The sequence below is a fragment of the Brassica napus genome, chromosome A2 (assembly GCF_020379485.1).
Source record: "Brassica napus cultivar Da-Ae chromosome A2, Da-Ae, whole genome shotgun sequence".
Taxonomy (NCBI): Eukaryota; Viridiplantae; Streptophyta; class Magnoliopsida; order Brassicales; family Brassicaceae; genus Brassica; species Brassica napus.
Genome location: NC_063435.1, coordinates 26420787 through 26440154, shown reverse-complemented (window position 1 = coordinate 26440154; position 19368 = coordinate 26420787). Strand labels below are relative to the sequence as shown.

Genomic DNA, 19368 nt, shown 5'->3' with positions numbered 1-19368 from the left:
ATATATAATTAAAAATATATACTTTTTCAAATAAAATTTATAATTTTTGGTATAATATTTTAAATATGGCAATGACTAATAAATCTTATATCAATGTTAGAATTTTTTATAAATATTTATTTTTGGTAAATTTTTGAAATATATTAATAACTAATACCTCATATGTACCTCATATATCATATCATCATTAATATATATATATATATATATATTAGTAAAAATAAACTAAATATAATTAAAAATACAATTTTTTACATCAACTTATATATATATATATATATATATATTATATTTTGTATAATATATACACATTTTATCAAAATTAATTTAAGTGTGCATTAACAATTACAAAACTATAGTAATACTAATCAAATAATTTTTTGTTGATAGTTAAATGGTTATAGTTTAATTTTACGTAAATTTATTGCTTCATTAGGTTAATTAACAATTATGGCTATGTCCCATGAGTTTTGTCTTTTCTTTTAGTTTAGCGTAGGATGTGACCATTATTTATTTATTTTTTTTTGGTGTAAGATGTGACCATTATTGCTTTTCACATATCTTTCAAATTACGGATAAATTTGTTGTGTGGTTTGAATGGAAAAATGGAAATCAGATCGAAGTTTCCTAAAAGTCTTGGTCTTCGCCACCTTTACTCTTATGTATGTTTACACCCTTTCCTGAGTTCTTCATCACAATAATATTAATTACAACAGCTCTTCTGTATCCTTTTCCCATGGATTCTTCTTCTTCTACTACTACTTCTCGCAACTGGAGATACAATGTTTTCCCGAGCTTTCGTGGGGAAGATGTCCGAAGCTCATTCCTCAGCCATCTTCTCATGGAGCTTGAACGCAACATGATCACTACATTCATCGACCATGGCATCGAGAGAAGCCGCCCTATCGGACCTGAGCTTTTATCGGCAATAAAAGACTCTAGGATCGCAATCGTCATCTTCTCTAAGAACTACGCCTCGTCAACATGGTGTTTGAACGAACTGGTGGAGATCCACAAATGCTTTAAGGATCTGGATCAGATGGTCATACCGATTTTTTACCATGTGGATCCCTCTGAGGTTAGAAAGCAGACTGGAGAATTCGGCGAGAGGTTTAAAGAAACATGCAAAGACAAAACAGAAGGTGACAGAGAAAGGTGGATTCGAGCACTTACTGATGTAGCAAACTTGGCCGGAGAGGATTCTAAGAATTGGTACGTTTGTTTCTTTATCAATTTCATTTAAATAGATTTCAAGTGTCTGTTTTATTAATCTATTAATTTTCAGGACTGGTAAAGGCGAAGCAAAAATGATTGAACATATAGCAAAGGATGTGTTCAATAAACTTATGATACCATCAAATGATTTTAATGCCATTGTGGGGATTGAAGCTCATTTTGAGAAGTTGAATTCGCTTTTGTGTTTGGAGTCTGAGGAGGTTAAGAAGTTAGGAATTTGGGGGCCTTCAGGGGTAGGTAAGAGTACTATAGGAAGTGCTCTTTTTAGTCTACTCTCTAGCCGATTCCACAAACATGCTTTCTTCGTCTCTTACAAGCGTAAAAAAATGTGGGATGATAATAAAATGAAGTTGTGTTTGGATGAACGACTTCTGTCGGAAATTTCATGTCAAAAGGACGTAAAGATACGTCATCCAGGTGTGGCAAAACAAAGGCTAATGCATAAGAAAATTCTAATCATTGTTGATGATGTGGATGATGTTGAAGTGCTAAAGACCTTGATGGATCAAACTAGTTTGGTTGGATCCGGGAGCAGAATCGTTGTGATAACTCAAGATAAGAGACTTTTAGAGTCTCAAAAGATTGAGCTTATTTATGAGGTGGAGCTCCCATCGTATGATCTGGCTATGCAGATGTTCTGTCGATCTGCGTTTGGGATAAACTCTCCGCCTTCTGGTTTCGATGAACTCGCGGAGGAAGTTGTACTGCATTCAAGTAATCTCCCTTTAGGTCTAAGCGTCTTGGGTTCGTCGTTGAAAGGGATGAACAAGGAGGAGTGGGTGGAGAAGCTGCCTAGGCTCCTGAATAGTTTGGATGGGAAAATCAAGAATACACTAAAAGTCTGCTATGATAGGTTAGATGGCAAAGAGCAAGAATTGTTCCTTTGGATTGCATGCTTATCCGATTGTCGTAACGTCAATTTCTTAAAAGACTTGCTTGGAGATAGTGCTGAAATTGGGCTCAAAATACTGAATGACAAGTCCATAATACGTAGGGAATCACCAGGAACTGTTCAAATGCACAGTTTGTTACAGAAGTTGGGTAAAGAAATCGATCGTGCAGAGACCATCAACAATCGTAGGTTCTTGACGGAAGTTGAGGATACATGTGATGTACTTACCGATAATACTGTGAGTTTTTACATATGGTTTTCATGCTTGACTGGCTCTGTATTGTGATTGTTACTTGGTGTTTGATCAATATAGGACAATGAGTATTTTTGTTTTTGTTTTTTTCCAGGGCCCAAAGAATACTCTAGCCATGTACTTGAACATGTCAGAAATCAACGAGGAATTGTTTATAGATAAAAATTCATTTCGAGGAATGCATAATCTGAAACTTCTAAACTTTTACAAATCCTTTTGGTCAAGGGAGACTGGAAAAGGCAGGCTGTATTTACCTGATCGAGGCCTGAATTATTTTCCACGCAAACTCAGATTTCTACGTTGGGATGAATATCCATCCAAATGTATGCCTTCTCACTTTAGAGTGGACAGTCTGGTTGAACTTAGAATGGAGTATAGTAAGCTTGAGAAGTTGTGGGAAGGAACTCAGGTATTACTTTTAAAAAGATCATTTTTTTTGTTTGAAACACAAAAAAAGATCTATTAATTTTCCATTTGAAAACAGTAAAGTCCATGTTTGTTTTGTATTTGGATGTAGCATCTGAATGCATCATCTTAATATAACATATGGATGTTGTATTCAAATATAGTTGTTTTTGTAGTTAGTAATTGCATCATGATACAATATTATGATGCTAAATTTTTCTCCTTTTGATTTTATAATAACATTTAAAAGCTATTAGTAATAAGATTAAAAAGTACATAATTTATATTATTAATAATAAATTAATTAATGTACTTAAATAAAATGCCGAGCTTGCGGTTTTGATGAGAAATTTTGATGGAAAATCTTGATTTTGTGATTCTGGTGGAAAATTTTATTTTATGATTTGCCGGAAAACATGATTTGCGGTTTTGCTGGAAAAATTATGTTATGATTTCAGCAGAAAAACGAGAATTCGGCCAAAAAAAACCTCAACTTTACACGAATTGCCAAAACAAACATGAACTTTGGGGCTGGCCAAAAAAACACCAAACTTTCATTGACTTTAGAATTAATTAACAATGTTTTCGCTGACTTGCCAATTTAGCACGCCGTCAACAAATTTAACAGAAATATTTGACGTCGTTTATTGTTGACGTTAAGTGAAACGACATCGTTTTCAAATGAGATGAAACGACGTCGTTTTACACGATTTGAAATTAAAAATATGTAAACCCCTGGATTCGAACCCAGGTTGGTTGGTCAAATGGGAAGGTATTTTACCACTGGGCTACTGACACTTTTAATGTACTTACTAACATGTTTACTTTTATTTGGTACATATTAAATATAAAAAATTCTCTAAAAACTTAATAAGATCTTTAAAATTCCAAAAAAATTAAAAAAATAAAGAAGATTTTTATAAAATTAATTTTGAAATTAAAATTGAAAATGAATTTTATTTTTCTTTTTAAAAAATAAAAATTCTTCCAAAATTTTCTAAAAAATTAAACGAACTTTAAATTCCAAAAATTGAAAAAAATAAAGAAATTTTTTATAACATAAATTTTGAAATTAAAATTGAAAATAAAATTTTATTTTTCTTTAAAAAAAATAAAAAATCTTCCAAAAATTTCATAAAATTAATTTTGAATTAAAATTAAATATTTGTTTTTCTTTAAAAAATAAAAAAAATTCCAAAATTTTCATTTTTTTAAAAAAAAATCCAAATTTTTAAAAATTATAATAAAATGCAAAAAATTAAAGTTAGAATTATCAACTTTTTATGTGTGTATAATTAATTTCAACTTTTAGCAAATGTATTAAAAATTGAAAATTTTGGAAGATTTTTTATTTTTTTGAAAAGAAAAAATAAAATTTTATTTTCTATTTTAATTTCAAAATTAATTTTATAAAAAATTTCTTTATTTTTTCAATTTTTTGGAATTTTAAAGATCTTTTTAAGTTTTTAGAAAATTTTGGAAGAGTTTTTATTTTTTAAAAAGAAAAATAAAATTTTATTTTTAATTTTAATTTCTAAATTAATTTTATAAAAATCTTCTTTATTTTTTTAATTTTTTTGGAATTTTAAAGATCTTATTAAGTTTTTAGAGAATTTTTTATATTTAATATGTACCAAATAAAAGTAAACATGTTAGTAAGTACATTGAAAGTGCCAGTAGCCCAGTGGTAAAATATCTTCCCATTTGACCAACCAACCTGGGTTCGAATCCAGGTGTTTACATATTTTTAATTTCAAATCGTGTAAAACGACGTCGTTTCATCTCATTTAAAAACGACGTCATTTCACTTAACGTCAACAATAAACGACGTCAAATATTTCTGTTAAATTTGTTGACGGCGTGCTAAATTGGCAAGTCAGCGAAAACATTATTAATTAATTCTAAAGTCAATGAAAGTTTGGTGTTTTTTTGGCCAGCCCCAAAGTTCATGTTTGTTTTGGCAATTCGTGTAAAGTTGAGGTTTTTTTTGGCCGAATTCCCGCAGAAAAACATAATTTTACGTTTTGACAAAAAAACTTGATTTTGCGGTTTTGAAAAAAAAACATGTGATTTATAGTTTTGACAAGAAACATTTATATATAGCGAGGATACCTGTTTTCTGTTTAAAATTTTATATAGAATAATTATTATAATTATTGAGAGAAAATAATTGTTTTATATTTATACTAAAGAGTATTAATTATTTTGGATTTTTATATTCTTATTTGGCATTCAAGATATAAAAATATTTAAATTTTAAGATGTTCTTGATTTTGCATCAAAATGCAAATGTAAGTGTACAAAAAGACAATATTAGAACATTTGCATCTAGATGCATGCAACATCCAACATAAAAAAAAAAAAAGAACATGGACAAAATTGTAGTTTTGCATTTTTCAATTAGTGAATATATTTTGTATTGATTTCCCCCTTTTATTTTTCAGTTTCTTGGAAGTCTGAAGGAGATGGATATGAGTTATTCTGCAGATTTGAAAGAGATTCCAGATCTTTCAAAAGCCATAAATGTCAAGGAGTTAAAGCTTTGGGGATGCTCATCTTTGGTGGCTCTTCATTCCTCAATCGGGAATCTCAGTAAAATGTATGGATTGAGGCTTTCGGGATGCACATCTTTGGTGACATTACCTTCCTCGATTGGGAATCTCAGTAAACTGTCTGAATTGGACATGTCGAAATGCTCAAACCTTAACTTTCTGCCAGCTGATGTCGACTTGGAATCTCTTGAAGTCCTCAATCTTAACGGATGCTCAAAGTTGAGAACGTTTCCTCGTATATCAAGGAACATTACATCGCTTTACTTAGAAGAAACTGCATTAGAAGGAGAAGAAGATAGTTCTTGGATTGAGAATATCCCTCACCTTGTTATGAGTAGTGGCAGGCTTAAGAAGTTATGGGGAGGGGTCAAGGTAATTTTTGTTAATGTCATATTAATATCTTTGTGCTCATCACACTCTTAAATATTATAAAATTTTGTTAATGCAATAATTTGGTGTTCGTACCTAGAGCCTTTCTAAATCGAAGACGTAATATGTTTCTTGTTTATTTTTCAGTCGCTTGGAAAACTCTGGGGGATGCATTTGTCAGGATGTGAAAGCCTCGTCGAAATTCCAGATCTTTCAATGGCCATCGCCCTTAGGTATTTGGAACTCAAAAATTGTAAAAGCTTGGTGATGCTTCCTTCTTCAATTAGGAATCTCTACCAACTCAAACGCTTGAACATGGAAGGATGCACAATGCTCGAGGCTCTACCAGTCGACATCAACTTGGTTACTCTTAAAGAGCTCTATCTCAGCGGATGCTCAAAACTGAGAAATTTTCCTCAGATTTCAACCAGCATTGTACTTCTCTATCTAGATGACACTGTGATTGAAGAAGTTCCTTCCTGGATTAAGAACATGTCTCGTCTCAAGAAACTAACGATGCGTCGGTGCAAGAATTTAAAGAACATATCCGCAGAGATTTTTAAATTGGAATGTGATAAGGCAGACTTTTCAGACTGTGGAGGACTCACAACAATCTGTGATCACTTACCGGGACGGCCACACAATGATGTCTTTGATATGTCTTCATATATTTCTTTCAGATTTCCGCAAGTGGCTCCTTTCAAGTTCCAAAATTGCTTCAATTTGGATCGAGATGCACAGGAAATAATTATACAATCATACCGAAACATGGCCGTTATACCAGGTGGAGAAGTGCCTATGCATTTCATGCATCGAGCTTGTGGAAGTTCCCTAAGTATCCTTTTGTCTGAGAGCTCTCTTTCCCAAGAATCTATATTACTTAAAACTTGCATCGTGGTTGGACATTCAAGACACTACCCCGCCAGATTAACAGTTCGTCAGTCCTTTCGAGGCCAAAAAGAAGAGATTCCTTGTGATGTTATAGTGGACACATGCACGTACGAGATGGATCATCTGGTTTTGTTCATCTTACATTTACAAATAAAACGAGTGGATGATTCGCCATCTGAACCGAGCAACAACGTTCTACTACTTGAGTTTTATAAAAGCCATTATGATGGATATTATGAAGGGTGTTCCTGCGGCAGCAGCTTTGCCAGCCACAAACAAAATTCTACCCTTGAAGAGATAAAAGGATGCGGTGCACGAGTCATGAATATCTCAAAGACAGACGACGAAGAAAGTGATGAAGAGAACAACATAAGCAAGAAGAAGATGCGGGTTAGCTTTATCATATATTGAACTGAAAACTTCAAAATCTAACTTTTTTTTCAGATTCAACTAGAAAATAAAATCATATTTTAACTTGATTTGTTATGATGCAGATGACACAGTTCTGACCAGAGATGGACCCGCGTGAAGAATTGTGGTGTCACTTGACACCACAAATAACTATAAGATTTTTTTGTAAGTTTTTTTTTGTAAGCTGTAACATGTGATGGATATTTGGTTGTAAAAGGTGTAAGAGCATACCCAACTATTTAGAAACTTAAATGGGTATGTAAAAATTATAATAACAATATTTTGATTTAAATAGATTATTGAATTAAATTTTAAGTGATAACAGAAATCAAATTAATCATATAGTGACATTTGGCAAAATATTTTTTAATGGAGTTCTTAAAATATCTTTGCATACATACTTTCTGACATTTTCTCTTCTCTTTTGCCATTTTTTCATTTTTACAAAGTTAAGATACTCATGCCAATCCACCGTATGACATGTTCTAAGTGAACTTCCAAACCCGGATTCTACTCCCCTTAATGACCATTTTATTATTCTTTTGACCCCACTTAAATTTTTTCTTGGATTCTCCACCGGTTCTGACATCTCAAGATTCAACTCTCTTTCCATCCAAACTGCAGTGGATTCCAAACAGGTGGCTCGAAATTTGGAGTTTTCCTTGGGGTTGTCTGGAGCATCTGGTGAGGTATTTTCTGGAAGCAAAGCTCCCTCACCTTCCAGGAATTTCTGTGGTGATGGAGCATCTTCTTCTCACCCGTGTCTTGACGGAGAATCTTTGCATTTTGAACCCTTGATGATCGAGCAACAAAATACAGGTACATCTGACTGAGGATCCTTCATTTTCTCCACAGCTTATAGACTTTTTCTCCTAGATGAAATATTTATTTCCGTCATAAATAAACAAGTTTGATGACTGCTGTAGTTTGATCTCTAGGGGAATCGAGATTTTTGGGAGTAGCACAGCTTCAGTTACGGTATTAGGTCGGTTTTCGAGTGACCTTTCTGCAAGAACTAAGTTCCTAGAGAGTATTCAGAAAACCAATTAGAAGGAGGCATATTGTCTCCCACATGATTAGATAGATCTTTAGAATTGGGGATCAAGATGTTGGTGTTGTGTTCGTGCATCTCTGTTCTTGGTGGCAGCTAGAAGAGAAATTCATAGTCACCTTTATCCCGAAGAATATGGAGGTGACGGGTTATTCCCCGCTTGTCCCTCGTTTGAGTCAGTCTTCTTTCCTAATAGTTCCTCCTTCGTTGGTATTGCAAGGATCTTCTTCCCTTTGAATGCTCTTCTCTGTGTATGGTGCAGTGTGTGGTCCTACGGGTTACAATAGATTCGGTCTTTGAAGAAGCTTATGATGTTGTTGTGATACGATTTCATTTGGTTTCTTTTTAGGATTTGTATCACCTTTCTATCATTTATCTTGTTGTGATTGTTTGTTTGGCTGTCAATAGCCTTTTTGTATCCTCCTTTGTTTGGAGTGTAAACATATTTAAGATAAGTCAAAGTCAGTTCCATGTTTGTTATCTTCTTATGGTTCTGACTTGTTTCCTTTTTCTACCATTGTTTTCTGTTCTGATTTTCTCATGCCAAAGTATGTTTGGCTTTGAAATATATTTGCTATGTTCTTCTGATTATGATACATAAATTACATCTTGAAATTCGTATAGTACTGGTTGTGAGTGAGAGCAAGGGTAGAGCTTACAGGGTTTCTTGGCTTACTTCACGGTTTAACCCTATTAGGATCAGGCAAGGGTGTAACAAACCTAATGTCTTGTAAGAAAAGACAAAAGTAGTGTGAAAGATAAACATAAGTGTTGGTTTCTCACTCACTCTCTGTTTAAGTTGATTTAGAGGAGAAAAATAAGCCCATTATACACTTTTGTCTTAACCACATGGACGGATTACACTACAAAATAGAAGACAACACACTTGTCCTTCAATATATACCAAACTCCATGTACCTAGTAGTTATTCATAAAAAGGTGAAAGCTTGGTTCGCTCTGAAGATCAATTAGAAAACTAAAAAAACACAAAAGACAAATATTTCTAACGATAAAAAATATGACATGACACCATATTCAATTAATTTTACATTATGTAATTATACTTTCATAATCAATCACACAAAAGCTTTAAAAAACAATTTTAATCAAAGACTTGAAAAAAATTGGAGATCAATTAGAAATTAGAAAAAACATTTTAATCAAAAACTTTTAGAGGTAATAAAAACTAGAGATGTTTAGAGATCAATTTGAAAGCTAAAATAAACATGATGCAAAGACAACACAAACATAATACTTCTAACGATAAAAAGGACAGGACATGTTCGAGTAGTATCACATTATGCACTTATACTTTCGTAATCAAACTCTAAAAAAACTTAGGAAATCGTTTTAAATTAAAAGCTTATATAAGGGAAAAAATGGAAAACATTTGGAGATTGATTAGAAAGCTAAACAAACATAATGTGAATACCAAACAAATATGATATCTCTAACGATAAAAAATATATATATAACAGGATACATGTTTGATTAGTGTCACATTATGCAGTTATGCTTTTGTAATAAATCATATAAAATTCAGGAAAAACATTTTTAATCAAAAACTTATAAAAGGAAAAAAAAACTTAAAAAATGTGAAGATCAATTTGTTTTCTAACTGAACGTAATGTGAAAGCAAAACAAACTTGATAGAAAAAGCTTTTAACTACTTATGTGATGAACTTTTTCTCTCTCCCATCTCTCTTCCCTCTCTCTTCTCCAACCTTCCCGTAACCTAGCCTCCTTGCTTTTCCGGCGGCCGCTCCGCCGCTCGCGGTCGCCGGATTCCCTCTTTTCTCCTCCTCTCTCCTTTCGTGTGTGTTCCATCTGTTCTTCTCTTCTTCGTTTCTCTTCTCTCTGCGGCAGGGGGAGCCCCATCTCAGCTTAGATCCGGAATTCTGGGTTTCAGATCTGAGGTCTCCGGCGGCGAATCCAGGCGCGTGAGGACGGCGTGTGTCTCTCCTATGGTTCAGTCCTTTAGTTTCGTGCTTGGAGTTCCGGCGGTTTTGGTGCTGCTTGGTGTGTGCTCTCGGGTGAGTTGTGGCGCGTGTGATACCGGTTGGGTCTTCTCTGCGGCGTTTCTCTCGCTTTACGGCAGGGATTTGGTCTGTGGTTGGCTCTGACTAGGAGCTTTGTGGCAGGCTTCTTGTTTCTGCTCACTCTTGGGTTATTGGGTGTCCTTCCGGTAACGGTGTGTGGGAGCTAGTCCAGAGCCATAGTCGGTAAGCTTGGTCTCTGGTCGCTCTGGTGGTCGCACGTTTGGTTAGAACATTCTCTTGCTCCGTTCGATCTACGGATCTGGAGTGTTGCGGTTGTTATTGCCTCCATTTGTGTGCAGGTCCGGTGGTGTGGCCCTCGAGTTTCTCTCACCTCACCTAATAAAGATGGGGGCTTGGCGGTGGTGGTCGTCGGCTCTCCATTCTCGCGGGTTCTCGGTTTCGGGTTAGCTGTGGAGTTATTTGGGTTAGTAGGCAATGGATAGGCTTTAGTTTGGCTCCGGCTTTCTAGTGTGCGTGGTGGTGCCTCTCCGGAAGAGGTGTTTCGGGCCGGTCCCACTGTTCTATATGAACCTTGGGTTCAACGGGTGTATACGGTCACGGGTTGGTGAGTTGGAGGCAGCAATCTTCAGCACTCTTCTCCGAACGACGGCATCGTCGGTTGCGAGATCCTCTTCGTGCTGCCGGATAGGTGTCTCTTGGGTTAGCTAGCGAGATTGGTTTGTGATTCTTTGGGCAGTTGGTGGCGTTTGAGTTTTCCGGAAACTGTAGGAGCCGTGTGTTTCAAGGTTTGAGGGCGCCTTTCTCTCCGGTAGCTCGCGGCAACTGGAAACTCTCTTTGTTATCGACTCGCCTTCTGGTCCTTCGCGCTAAGGTTAAAGTTTCGTCCAAAGTCAGCTTCTTCCTTGCTTCATTTTGTTATTTCGTTGCTTAGGACCCCTCTGTTTAGTTTATTTTGTCTTCCGCTACTAGTTTCCTCTGTACTTTCTGTAAAAAATTGAAAACTTTGGTATAATAATTTAACATTTTACCAAAAAAAAAAAAAAACTACTTATGTGATGAATAGGAAGTGTTGTCAGGGAAAATTATCTGTTCATGTTCGCTATAGCTTTTAAAATTGTTAACACGATCAAAAGCTTCTTAATATCATGCAAAAGATCCGTTGTAGAATATTTGAACGACGGCCCAATCAAGACTTGGCCCAGCCTAGTGAAGCAAAAATAAGCCCATTATAGATAGGCCCATTTATTATGGTCCAATAAGATTTCCTCTACTCAAATCTTCATCTGAAGAAAAAGAGTGAGAAGCGGCGATGTTGGCGAAGAGCAAGATGTGTCTCCTCAGTTACTACTCCCTTTTCTTGATCGTCTTCTCTCTCATTTCACTCCAAGGTTCTGTTTCGATCCTCTTATTTGTATCAATCTAATTTCAAATCTTCTGTCTAATACTTTGTTACATGGATCTGTTTGTTTTTCAAAGTATAGGTTTTGCCAAGAAGACAGGAGATGTGTCGGAATTACAGATCGGGGTCAAGGTAAATATTTAACTATTATTCTCCGATATCAGCAAATGAGCGATCTAGTGTATATTGTAATGTTGGAGCCCAAATCATTGTAGATTTTAGTTATGTCTCCGTTGTATTCACTGGATTACTATAAATGTGAAGCCTTTATGCCTTATTTGATTGTAAATTTGTAATCTTTGTTTCGGAGATGATGATGATGATAATGAGAGTTTGATCCTTGATTCTTACCACCTTAACATTGTTTTTTTTTTGTCTGTTTCCTCGCAGTTTAAGCCAAAAACGTGTGAAATTAAGGCTCACAAAGGTGATAGGATCAAGGTGCACTACAGGGTAAGCCTGACCAGATCTTACAAAAAAAATCCTACAGAAATATTTGGGCATCATGTTCTGTCATAAAAGTATAGCGATCTTGTTGTTTAACTTAGTGTTTATGTGGCAGGGGAAACTTACTGATGGAACTGTATTTGATTCGAGTTTTGAAAGGGGTGATCCGTTCGAGTTTGAACTAGGAAGTGGTCAGGTTATCAAAGGTTGGTGTGCTTGGTTTGCTTTCGGATTTTAAAATTCTCTCTCTTCTTTTGTTGCATTCTCATAAGAGTTCCTCGGGATGGTAATAATTGTTGCAGGTTGGGATCAAGGATTGCTAGGTGCGTGTGTAGGAGAGAAGAGGAAGTTAAAGATACCTGCTAAACTTGGTTATGGTGAACAGGGCTCTCCTCCTACTATCCCCGGTATATAAAAAACACCTTTCTCATCTATAAAAGTTTTTTTGGAATGTGTATTGTCATGTTTGTGAAGCATACGAGTTTGTAACTAATAAAACAAACTTGCAAACTTCAGGTGGTGCTACTCTGATATTTGATACTGAGCTTATTGCGGTGAATGGAAAACCAACTGTTGGAAAAGAAGAAGATGAAGAAGAAGACGACACATCTGGAGATGACGAGTTGTAACTGAATCTCCATTCTCTAGATGAAACGAAGTTCTATGGGTGTTTTTTTCTTTGGATGGTTTAGTTTGGTTTCTTCCTTATAAGTTGTTAGTATTACTTAAATGTTAACGACTTCATTTCGGTTTGGCTTTTGGTGTTAGTTATAGACAAAAAAACGAACAACGGAAATTAGGCGCCAAATACTTTCAAATAAGCACAGAAAGTAGTTTTAAAAGAATAGTTGATGTGTAAAAAAACGTGTAAAGACCTTTGTTGAACTGATAATTATTCTTGTTTGTACTGAAAAGGAAGCACAAAGCTATCAATACCGTATTGACGCCATTGCCAAGGCATGAGTCTAAATCACTTTGGAGAATCACATTGGACCAAATAAGTAATTACAGTTTTCTGTTTACATCATTTGTAAAGAACCTTGGTGTGTGTGACTGTTTTATATGAGGATGCTCTTATAATAAAACAGACCTTGTAGTGACATTACAGTTCAAAACAATGCAAGGCTTGTCTTTTATATTTATCCCAGAATCTCTATGTATCTAAAGACCCTTGAACCTAAAGACATAAATACAGCAATGTAAATGAAACGGGTCCACTGGTTTGATATTCATTGTAAGATAACAATTAAGGAAGTGCCATGGCACAGTATATGGTTCCAGTAAGTATTGTGCTCTTAGTGCACTTTGAATTTTTTTTTAAAACGACTAGTGAAGCTCTTATGTATTTATATATCTTGCGATTATATGTATGTGATAGTTTGATGATGGTTTGGACCTAGTTTTATGGTGATTGGTTGTTGACTATCAAACGTATTGTATCTAACCAAACATTTCAACGAGACGTTTTATTTTCAAGATATTGTTTGGTCACCAAAGCTATAGAAAATCTTCCAATAAATCTTAAGAAAATTTATAAGTACGCTATAATGTATTATTAAAAGGAAAGGACCATGATTATAGCTTTGTAAAATATTCCAAAACAAAAAAGGCCTTTGTTCAACGTTACACTAAGTGATGAGCCACTATGTAACATCTTAGTGATAGAAAAGCATGTCACATGCATGAAGATTGTCACTACTCTTAAAAATTTTAATATCGTTAAAATTTCCGAGTGAGATGCAACTACTCTTCAATAGTAAAATGTATATAAAATATAGACCACCCACATTCAATGCATCTTCTTCTTTTTTTCTTTGCTTTCTAAATAGAAAAGATTAAAGTACTAGTTAGTTAGCACACAAAAAGATTAGAGTACTAGTAAACTAAAACAATTAATTCACCCTACTTACTCATATGCTCAATAATCCAATCCGTATTTTATATGTACAAGCAAAAAGGTTTACAAAGATTTTAATTATCAACTTTCAATTATGAACTTCAATGTAGTTGGTGATTAATCCATTTATCATTATTCTGTTAGCCAAGACCATGAATCAGATCGTCCATAGCCATGTGATCGCTAAATTTTTAATTCCCTTTCACACTTAAAATAATATCCTGGAACAATTATAATTATCATTGTTTTTATTACATTAATCATTTTACTTAATCGTTTTGTGCTACTATAAATAAACTCAAGATTAGTGTCATAAAGGAAGATCTGTTCCAATCCTACATTGCATCAGGGTTCCCTGGCTGGCTTAAGAAGTTTTTTGCGTAAAATTCCTTTAATATGGCTTGTCAATTTGGTTTGTTTAGATGCTCCTTCTAATTACTCCTTTTGTATACGGGTCCATCCCTGATTATGAATGAAAGTGTTTAAAAAAAAATAATAATAAACTCAAGATTATTAGTGTTCTTATAAACGAACCACGTTTGGTTGAAATGACATCAACTTACAAGGCAAGATTGTATGATACTCAAAATATTAAACACCATTTTCTGAAATTCAAGATGTAGGTGGTTGATTAATCAATCTAGAGATAAGATTATCAGACCATCATTACGATTTTGATTAATCATGCAAAGGTTACTTTTTGTTTCATGATATTTTTCTGAAAGTTTTTGTCGTAAATTGTATCATGTAAAATGATTAAGATAAGATTGCACTAACTACATCATTTGATTCGACAAAATAAATGAACACCTGATTTCAATATACCAAATAAAATCATGTGGAGTAGTAGGTTTGCGTAGGATCCAAGTTAGGGTTAGTATCGCCTATCACTTACTCTAGTAGATACAAATAAAAAAATATTTTTTGTTTAGCCTAATTTGCTGTAAATTAAGTATCATGGATTGTAGTGGAGGTTATGAACCTACAATAACATCACATCAGAAAAGCAAACGGAATCCAAAGATAACAATACAATTGAACCCTAATGATAAATTGTAAAATGACATAAGTAGGTTACTTTCATAAATGTGTGTATATGTATAGTGATGAGTACAGGAATAAATCACAGAGATTGGCGTGGTTATATTCGCCCATCAATCTTTTTTCTTTTTTCCTTGCTTGAGACCTTGAAAATAAAGGTGGTTGATCAAAGCTCAATTTTCATGTTTTGAGATTCATGGTTGGGATTATGTGCCACTCCCATCCCTACAATGCTCTGTAAATCTTCTTGGCTAAACATTTGATACTGAAAACACACACAAATGTATGTTAAAATCATCTGACTATATAAAAATGGAAACAGGGAATTTTTTTTTAAAGGATAACTTAAAAACCTGAGATATTGAGTCAGTGAATTGGGTAAGTGTTGGTAAGTGGGTGAAGCTGCTGGCTAAGGTAGATGTTTCCAGTGAGTTCACAGGAGATTGAAGCATCATGTTACTGGAAGAAACATTAGTGTGCAATTGTGAACTATTATCGTAACTATGATGACTTAAAGACTCTGCTTGGAGTCCTGCTTCATGCAACCGGTTGCTACTTGATGGAATCATCTGAAGAAATTTAACAAAAATTAAAAGATGAGATTTGCAACTTTTTCCAATAGAAAATACAAAAGGTTCTTTTTAAAAGAAATTGAAAAGGTTTACTAAAAGTAATTAAGATTAATGCTAAATGCGCCGATTGAAAAGGTTTCTTTTTAACATAATGACAAGCAAAAGAAAAAGAATAAGAAATGATAAGTTGATAACTAGCAATTCAAATTATCATCATTAGTGGTTGTTAATTGATGTTATGTTTAAGGTGACTTACCACATCCTTTGACACAAGAGCGTCCACGTTAAAATCCAGCCTGGTGTCGTTCACAGATGATAACTTCATTGACAAGAACTGCCAATTATTAAAACAAGATACATTAGAAAAAAATTAACTGCAAATAATTTAAAAAATTCGGTGACTAATGAAACAATTAATTAGATACTTGTACAGATGAAGCAAACCAAATAATAATACCTCAACTTGTCTTTGATTAATGAAACAATTAATTAGATTTAGATGAAGCAAAACAAAATAATAATACCTCAACTTGTCTTTGCAATGATTGTACATAGTTTATAATTTCATCCAGCATCAATGCCTTTCCAGTAACCTTTTCATCGTATAAACAAAAACAAATAAATTATTTATCTTAATTATGCTAATCTAACAGAGTCCAAAATTAAAAGGTCTAAAACTAAACAAAACTCTCACCTTATTGCAGCCAGGAACAAGGTTTTCAAGCAGCTTCATCCTTTCGCCAATCTTCTCCCTCCGTACCTAACTCCACATTCAAGAAACTAATCAAATCCAAACTCTAGTCTCAACTAAAATACAATTAGCACAACTAATCTTTTTTAAGTAAACCTTAATTACTGAAAATAAAGCAAATGATAAAAGTAAAAGAGAGATTAATTAATTAATTAAATACCCTTTCGGCGAGACTGTGACTGTCAGTGGCTTGGCCTCGTCGAGCACGAACATGGATGTAATCTTTAGGAGGCTCAGGTCCTTTTGTGTTATCTTCTTTTTCGTCTTCTCGTCTTCTCCTTTTCCCTCCTTTTTCCTCCGCCGTCTGAGAAATTAAAAAATATTTAAAAAGTTAATGACTTTTATTTACTTTTTTTTTTTTTTTTGATAACTCTGGTATCTGGGCAGCCACAATCCCAACTATCCTCCGAAAGGGGTCCAGCACCCCAACGGAAGGGATGTTAAATCCGTTGTGGCCAAGACTCGAACCCGGGTGGCGGGCAGTACAGCTGTACCTCCTTTACCACCAAGCTACGAGCGCTTGGTTACTTTTATTTACTTTAATGTGAAAAGCTGACTTTTCAGAGAATTGGGTTCTTCGAGAAACGTTAACGAAAACAATGGGCTCTGTAGGAAAAAAAAAAAGACGAAACTTTGCGGGAAAATCAAGAAAATTTTCCGGGAAAGTTGAAGTACCTTTGAGAAACTGGGTGCGGGTGAAGCAGTGGGAAGTGGGGTTTCCTTGGATTTAACTTTCGTCAAATGTTTTCTCTTCCGGGAAAATTCTCCGGCGGGAGCCATCGGAGAAACAAGACCGTGAAGAGCTGGTGTGCTGACGACACGTGTCAGCTTCCCGGAGTTGATGATCTTGCTGTTGTTAACGGGGAGACTTGAGTTAGTTCTTCCGTTGAAACTCCTGCTACCGAAGCAAGAGAATCTCGCTGCCCTCTCCGCGAACCCCGGATCACCTGAGAATTCCGTCAACGGCGTCGTTCTGTTCGGAGTCGTGGAGCTGTTACCAAGCTTCCCGATGAGTTCTCTGATAACGAAGCCGTCACCGCCTCCGACTCCGCCGGAGAAGTTTGAGTTCGACGGCGTCGGGGAGGAGACTAGAGAGCTCAAAGCAGAGTCGAAGATGCTCTGTTTTTGTTGTTGCTCCGTTGACTTTTCCCACGTGAAGCAATCCTGCGGAGGCGAATATTGAGAGAGGTTCGGGTTCATTAATGGCCAGTTAAGCATCGGCGATGAACAAGACGGTTGTTCGAAATGCATCGCCATCTCGGGCGGTGGGTGAAGCTCTGTGTTCATAAACAGCTCGTTGTCCATACTCACAGTTTCTTGAGAATGAATCAAGAATCAGAAATCTATATTCTAGCAAAATGGTAAATCACGCAATAATAGTAAAACTTCACGCAGTGCCGGTCCAACATTTTCATTTTTTTCTTGATGCCCTAAGCTCATTTAAAATTTTATGCCTTCGTTATTCATGTAAAAAAAAAATTATGCCCTATATACAACTAAATTTTTCGCTTAAAATATGATGCCCTAAGCGGTCGGTTACCTCGCTTATGCTCGAGACCGGCCCTGACTTCACGTCAGAGATTTCTTCAGACAATAGGAAGTTTGGAGTGTGCCGGAGGAGGAGAATAAGAGCGTAAGTGGTAAGGAAATGCTCAAATGGTTTCAGCGGGATTTATATAGTTGTGTAATATTTAAATAAACAATAAATTATATTTTATCAAATATTATATAAAGTGAAATAGTTTATTAAATTATTTATTGTATATTGTACTAAATGATTTGTTGTATAGTTTTTTAGGGATGATATTCGTATATCCGTTTGGATTCGGTTCTATTCGGATTTCGGATTTTTAGAGTTAGAAATTTAAATCGTATTCGAATATTTACAACTTTTAGTTTGGATTTGGTTGAATCATTGTGGATTTGTGGGTTCGGTTCAACTTCGAGTTCAGTTAGCCATTTTAATTATTTATTTTTTTAACAAAAATCTAAATATAATTAAATTCTAAAAATCCAAAAATAAAATATTAAAACATAAAAATTTGAATAATGTAAGACTAATTATTTAAATTTACATAAAAATTAGTTTAATTTAAATATTTGGATGGAGAACAAATAAATATTTTCAGTATTTTGAACATTTTCTGTTATTTTTAGATATTTACTTGTGACTATGCTGATAATTTTTAGATATTTCACCTTTTGAATATCTAATAGATACAATTTTTTTTAAAAAATTAACATATTTAAATATATAATTGTGATTTAGATATTTTTGTTATCCAAAATATTTTAGTTTGGATCAGATTCATATCTGGTTATCTGGATATTAAACTTTTAGATCCATCTGAGTATTTAATTAGTTTTAGTTTGTCTTTAATATTACTTTCAAATCTAGTTCGATTCGGTTCTTCATATCCAAATCCAAGTATTTTACTGAGACTTAATTTTTTCTAATAATATAAAGCAAAACAAAATATATGTAAAAATAATTTTTAGCTTATTTAACATACATAATTATTAGACCACATTTTAAGAATATTAATAAAAATGGTTGGACATCGTGTCAATATTGTTGGGCATGTTGCAAAACTGACGTTGTCTATAACCAATAACGTGTATTTTTATTAAAAAAATATTGGTAAATATAATAAAAAAACGATACAATCGAGTGAAACGTGTTAGAGTTAAGTAGAAAATAATGTAATCTCTTCAATCGGAATCTAAATTTTGTTTTTTTCAATCGATTTCATGAACTTTTTTATTTTAAAGCTTTTATGATCTCTGATTTTTTTCTAGCAATCTTATTAGTTTCCTAATTTTTGGTCTGATATGAAAACTCCGTAAAAAATAATATTTGGCTAAACTAAAGATCTGACTCTGTGTGTGATGTTTTTTACCTCAATTTTCTTAATTCATAACCAATCACAATTATTTATTGTATTCAGAAATCTCAACAACGGCTAAGTTCGCCAAGATACGAAACTGTCAATTTCTATAAACATTATATTCTAGCATTTCAGTTGATGCGAATTTTAATGATTTTGTAATTTTTTTCTCTCAAAATGATATTATTCAGTAGTTGTATAGAGAATTTCAATATATACTATTATTTGCGAAGTGATTTTTCGCATCCGAGCTCTCACATTAAAAGTTAGACTGGTTAATGTCATTGTTATCCTTGATGAATATATATATATA

At 34.2% G+C, this 19368-nt stretch overlaps 3 protein-coding genes across 8 annotated transcripts; 2 read left to right on the top strand and 1 right to left on the bottom strand.

Annotated features, from left to right (window-relative positions):
- The first annotated feature begins 601 nt into the window (after positions 1–601).
- On the top strand, positions 602–8540 carry LOC106403303 (protein SUPPRESSOR OF npr1-1, CONSTITUTIVE 1). 4 transcript variants are annotated; one of them, XM_048745495.1, is made up of 7 exons: positions 602–1212; positions 1286–2366; positions 2476–2790; positions 5231–5710; positions 5855–6988; positions 7093–7828; positions 8323–8540. In XM_048745495.1, the coding sequence occupies exons 1-6, from the start codon at positions 665–667 to the stop codon at positions 7105–7107; spliced, it is 3573 nt and encodes a 1190-aa protein (XP_048601452.1). In that variant the 5' UTR covers positions 602–664; the 3' UTR covers positions 7108–7828; positions 8323–8540. The 4 variants fall into 4 exon arrangements, with proteins under 4 accessions (XP_048601452.1, XP_048601450.1, XP_013699603.2 ...); XM_048745493.1 differs by having other exon boundaries at positions 8281–8540; XM_013844149.3 differs by having other exon boundaries at positions 7948–8540.
- Positions 8541–11301: 2761 nt separating this feature from the next.
- On the top strand, positions 11302–12820 carry LOC106425136 (peptidyl-prolyl cis-trans isomerase FKBP15-2). The gene is made up of 6 exons (XM_013865853.3): positions 11302–11448; positions 11542–11591; positions 11850–11912; positions 12022–12112; positions 12209–12313; positions 12423–12820. The coding sequence occupies exons 1-6, from the start codon at positions 11370–11372 to the stop codon at positions 12533–12535; spliced, it is 501 nt and encodes a 166-aa protein (XP_013721307.1). The 5' UTR covers positions 11302–11369; the 3' UTR covers positions 12536–12820.
- Positions 12573–17974, bottom strand: LOC106425145 (transcription factor bHLH78-like). Of its 3 annotated transcripts, none has more exons than XM_013865877.3 (8): positions 17708–17974; positions 16843–17483; positions 16328–16471; positions 16111–16176; positions 15941–16009; positions 15673–15750; positions 15198–15413; positions 12573–15109 (listed from the first exon to the last, which is right to left on the bottom strand). In XM_013865877.3, the coding sequence occupies exons 2-8, from the start codon at positions 17470–17472 to the stop codon at positions 15011–15013; spliced, it is 1302 nt and encodes a 433-aa protein (XP_013721331.2). In that variant the 5' UTR covers positions 17473–17483; positions 17708–17974; the 3' UTR covers positions 12573–15010. The 3 variants fall into 3 exon arrangements, with proteins under 3 accessions (XP_013721331.2, XP_013721338.2, XP_048601431.1); XM_013865884.3 differs by having other exon boundaries at positions 16843–17444; XM_048745474.1 differs by having other exon boundaries at positions 16843–17553; positions 17736–17970.
- Between the last annotated feature and the right edge of the window lie 1394 nt (positions 17975–19368).

Excerpts from the sequence above, each read along its gene's own strand:
- LOC106425136 (XM_013865853.3), top strand. The coding sequence starts at position 11,370 with ATGTTGGCGAAGAGCAAGATGTGTCTCCTCAGTTACTACTCCCTTTTC. Across the intron at positions 11,592-11,849 it reads AATTACAGATCGGGGTCAAG|TTTAAGCCAAAAACGTGTGA; the intron begins GTAAATATTTAA and ends GTTTCCTCGCAG. Across the intron at positions 11,913-12,021 it reads GGATCAAGGTGCACTACAGG|GGGAAACTTACTGATGGAAC; the intron begins GTAAGCCTGACC and ends TTTATGTGGCAG.
- LOC106403303 (XM_048745495.1), top strand. The coding sequence starts at position 665 with ATGTTTACACCCTTTCCTGAGTTCTTCATCACAATAATATTAATTACA. Across the intron at positions 2,367-2,475 it reads ATGTACTTACCGATAATACT|GGCCCAAAGAATACTCTAGC; the intron begins GTGAGTTTTTAC and ends GTTTTTTTCCAG. Across the intron at positions 2,791-5,230 it reads AGTTGTGGGAAGGAACTCAG|TTTCTTGGAAGTCTGAAGGA; the intron begins GTATTACTTTTA and ends TTTATTTTTCAG.
- LOC106425145 (XM_013865877.3), bottom strand. The coding sequence starts at position 17,472 with ATGGACAACGAGCTGTTTATGAACACAGAGCTTCACCCACCGCCCGAG. Across the intron at positions 16,472-16,842 it reads CCGCACCCAGTTTCTCAAAG|ACGGCGGAGGAAAAAGGAGG; the intron begins GTACTTCAACTT and ends TTAATTTCTCAG. Across the intron at positions 15,751-15,940 it reads CATTGCAAAGACAAGTTGAG|TTCTTGTCAATGAAGTTATC; the intron begins GTATTATTATTT and ends AATAATTGGCAG.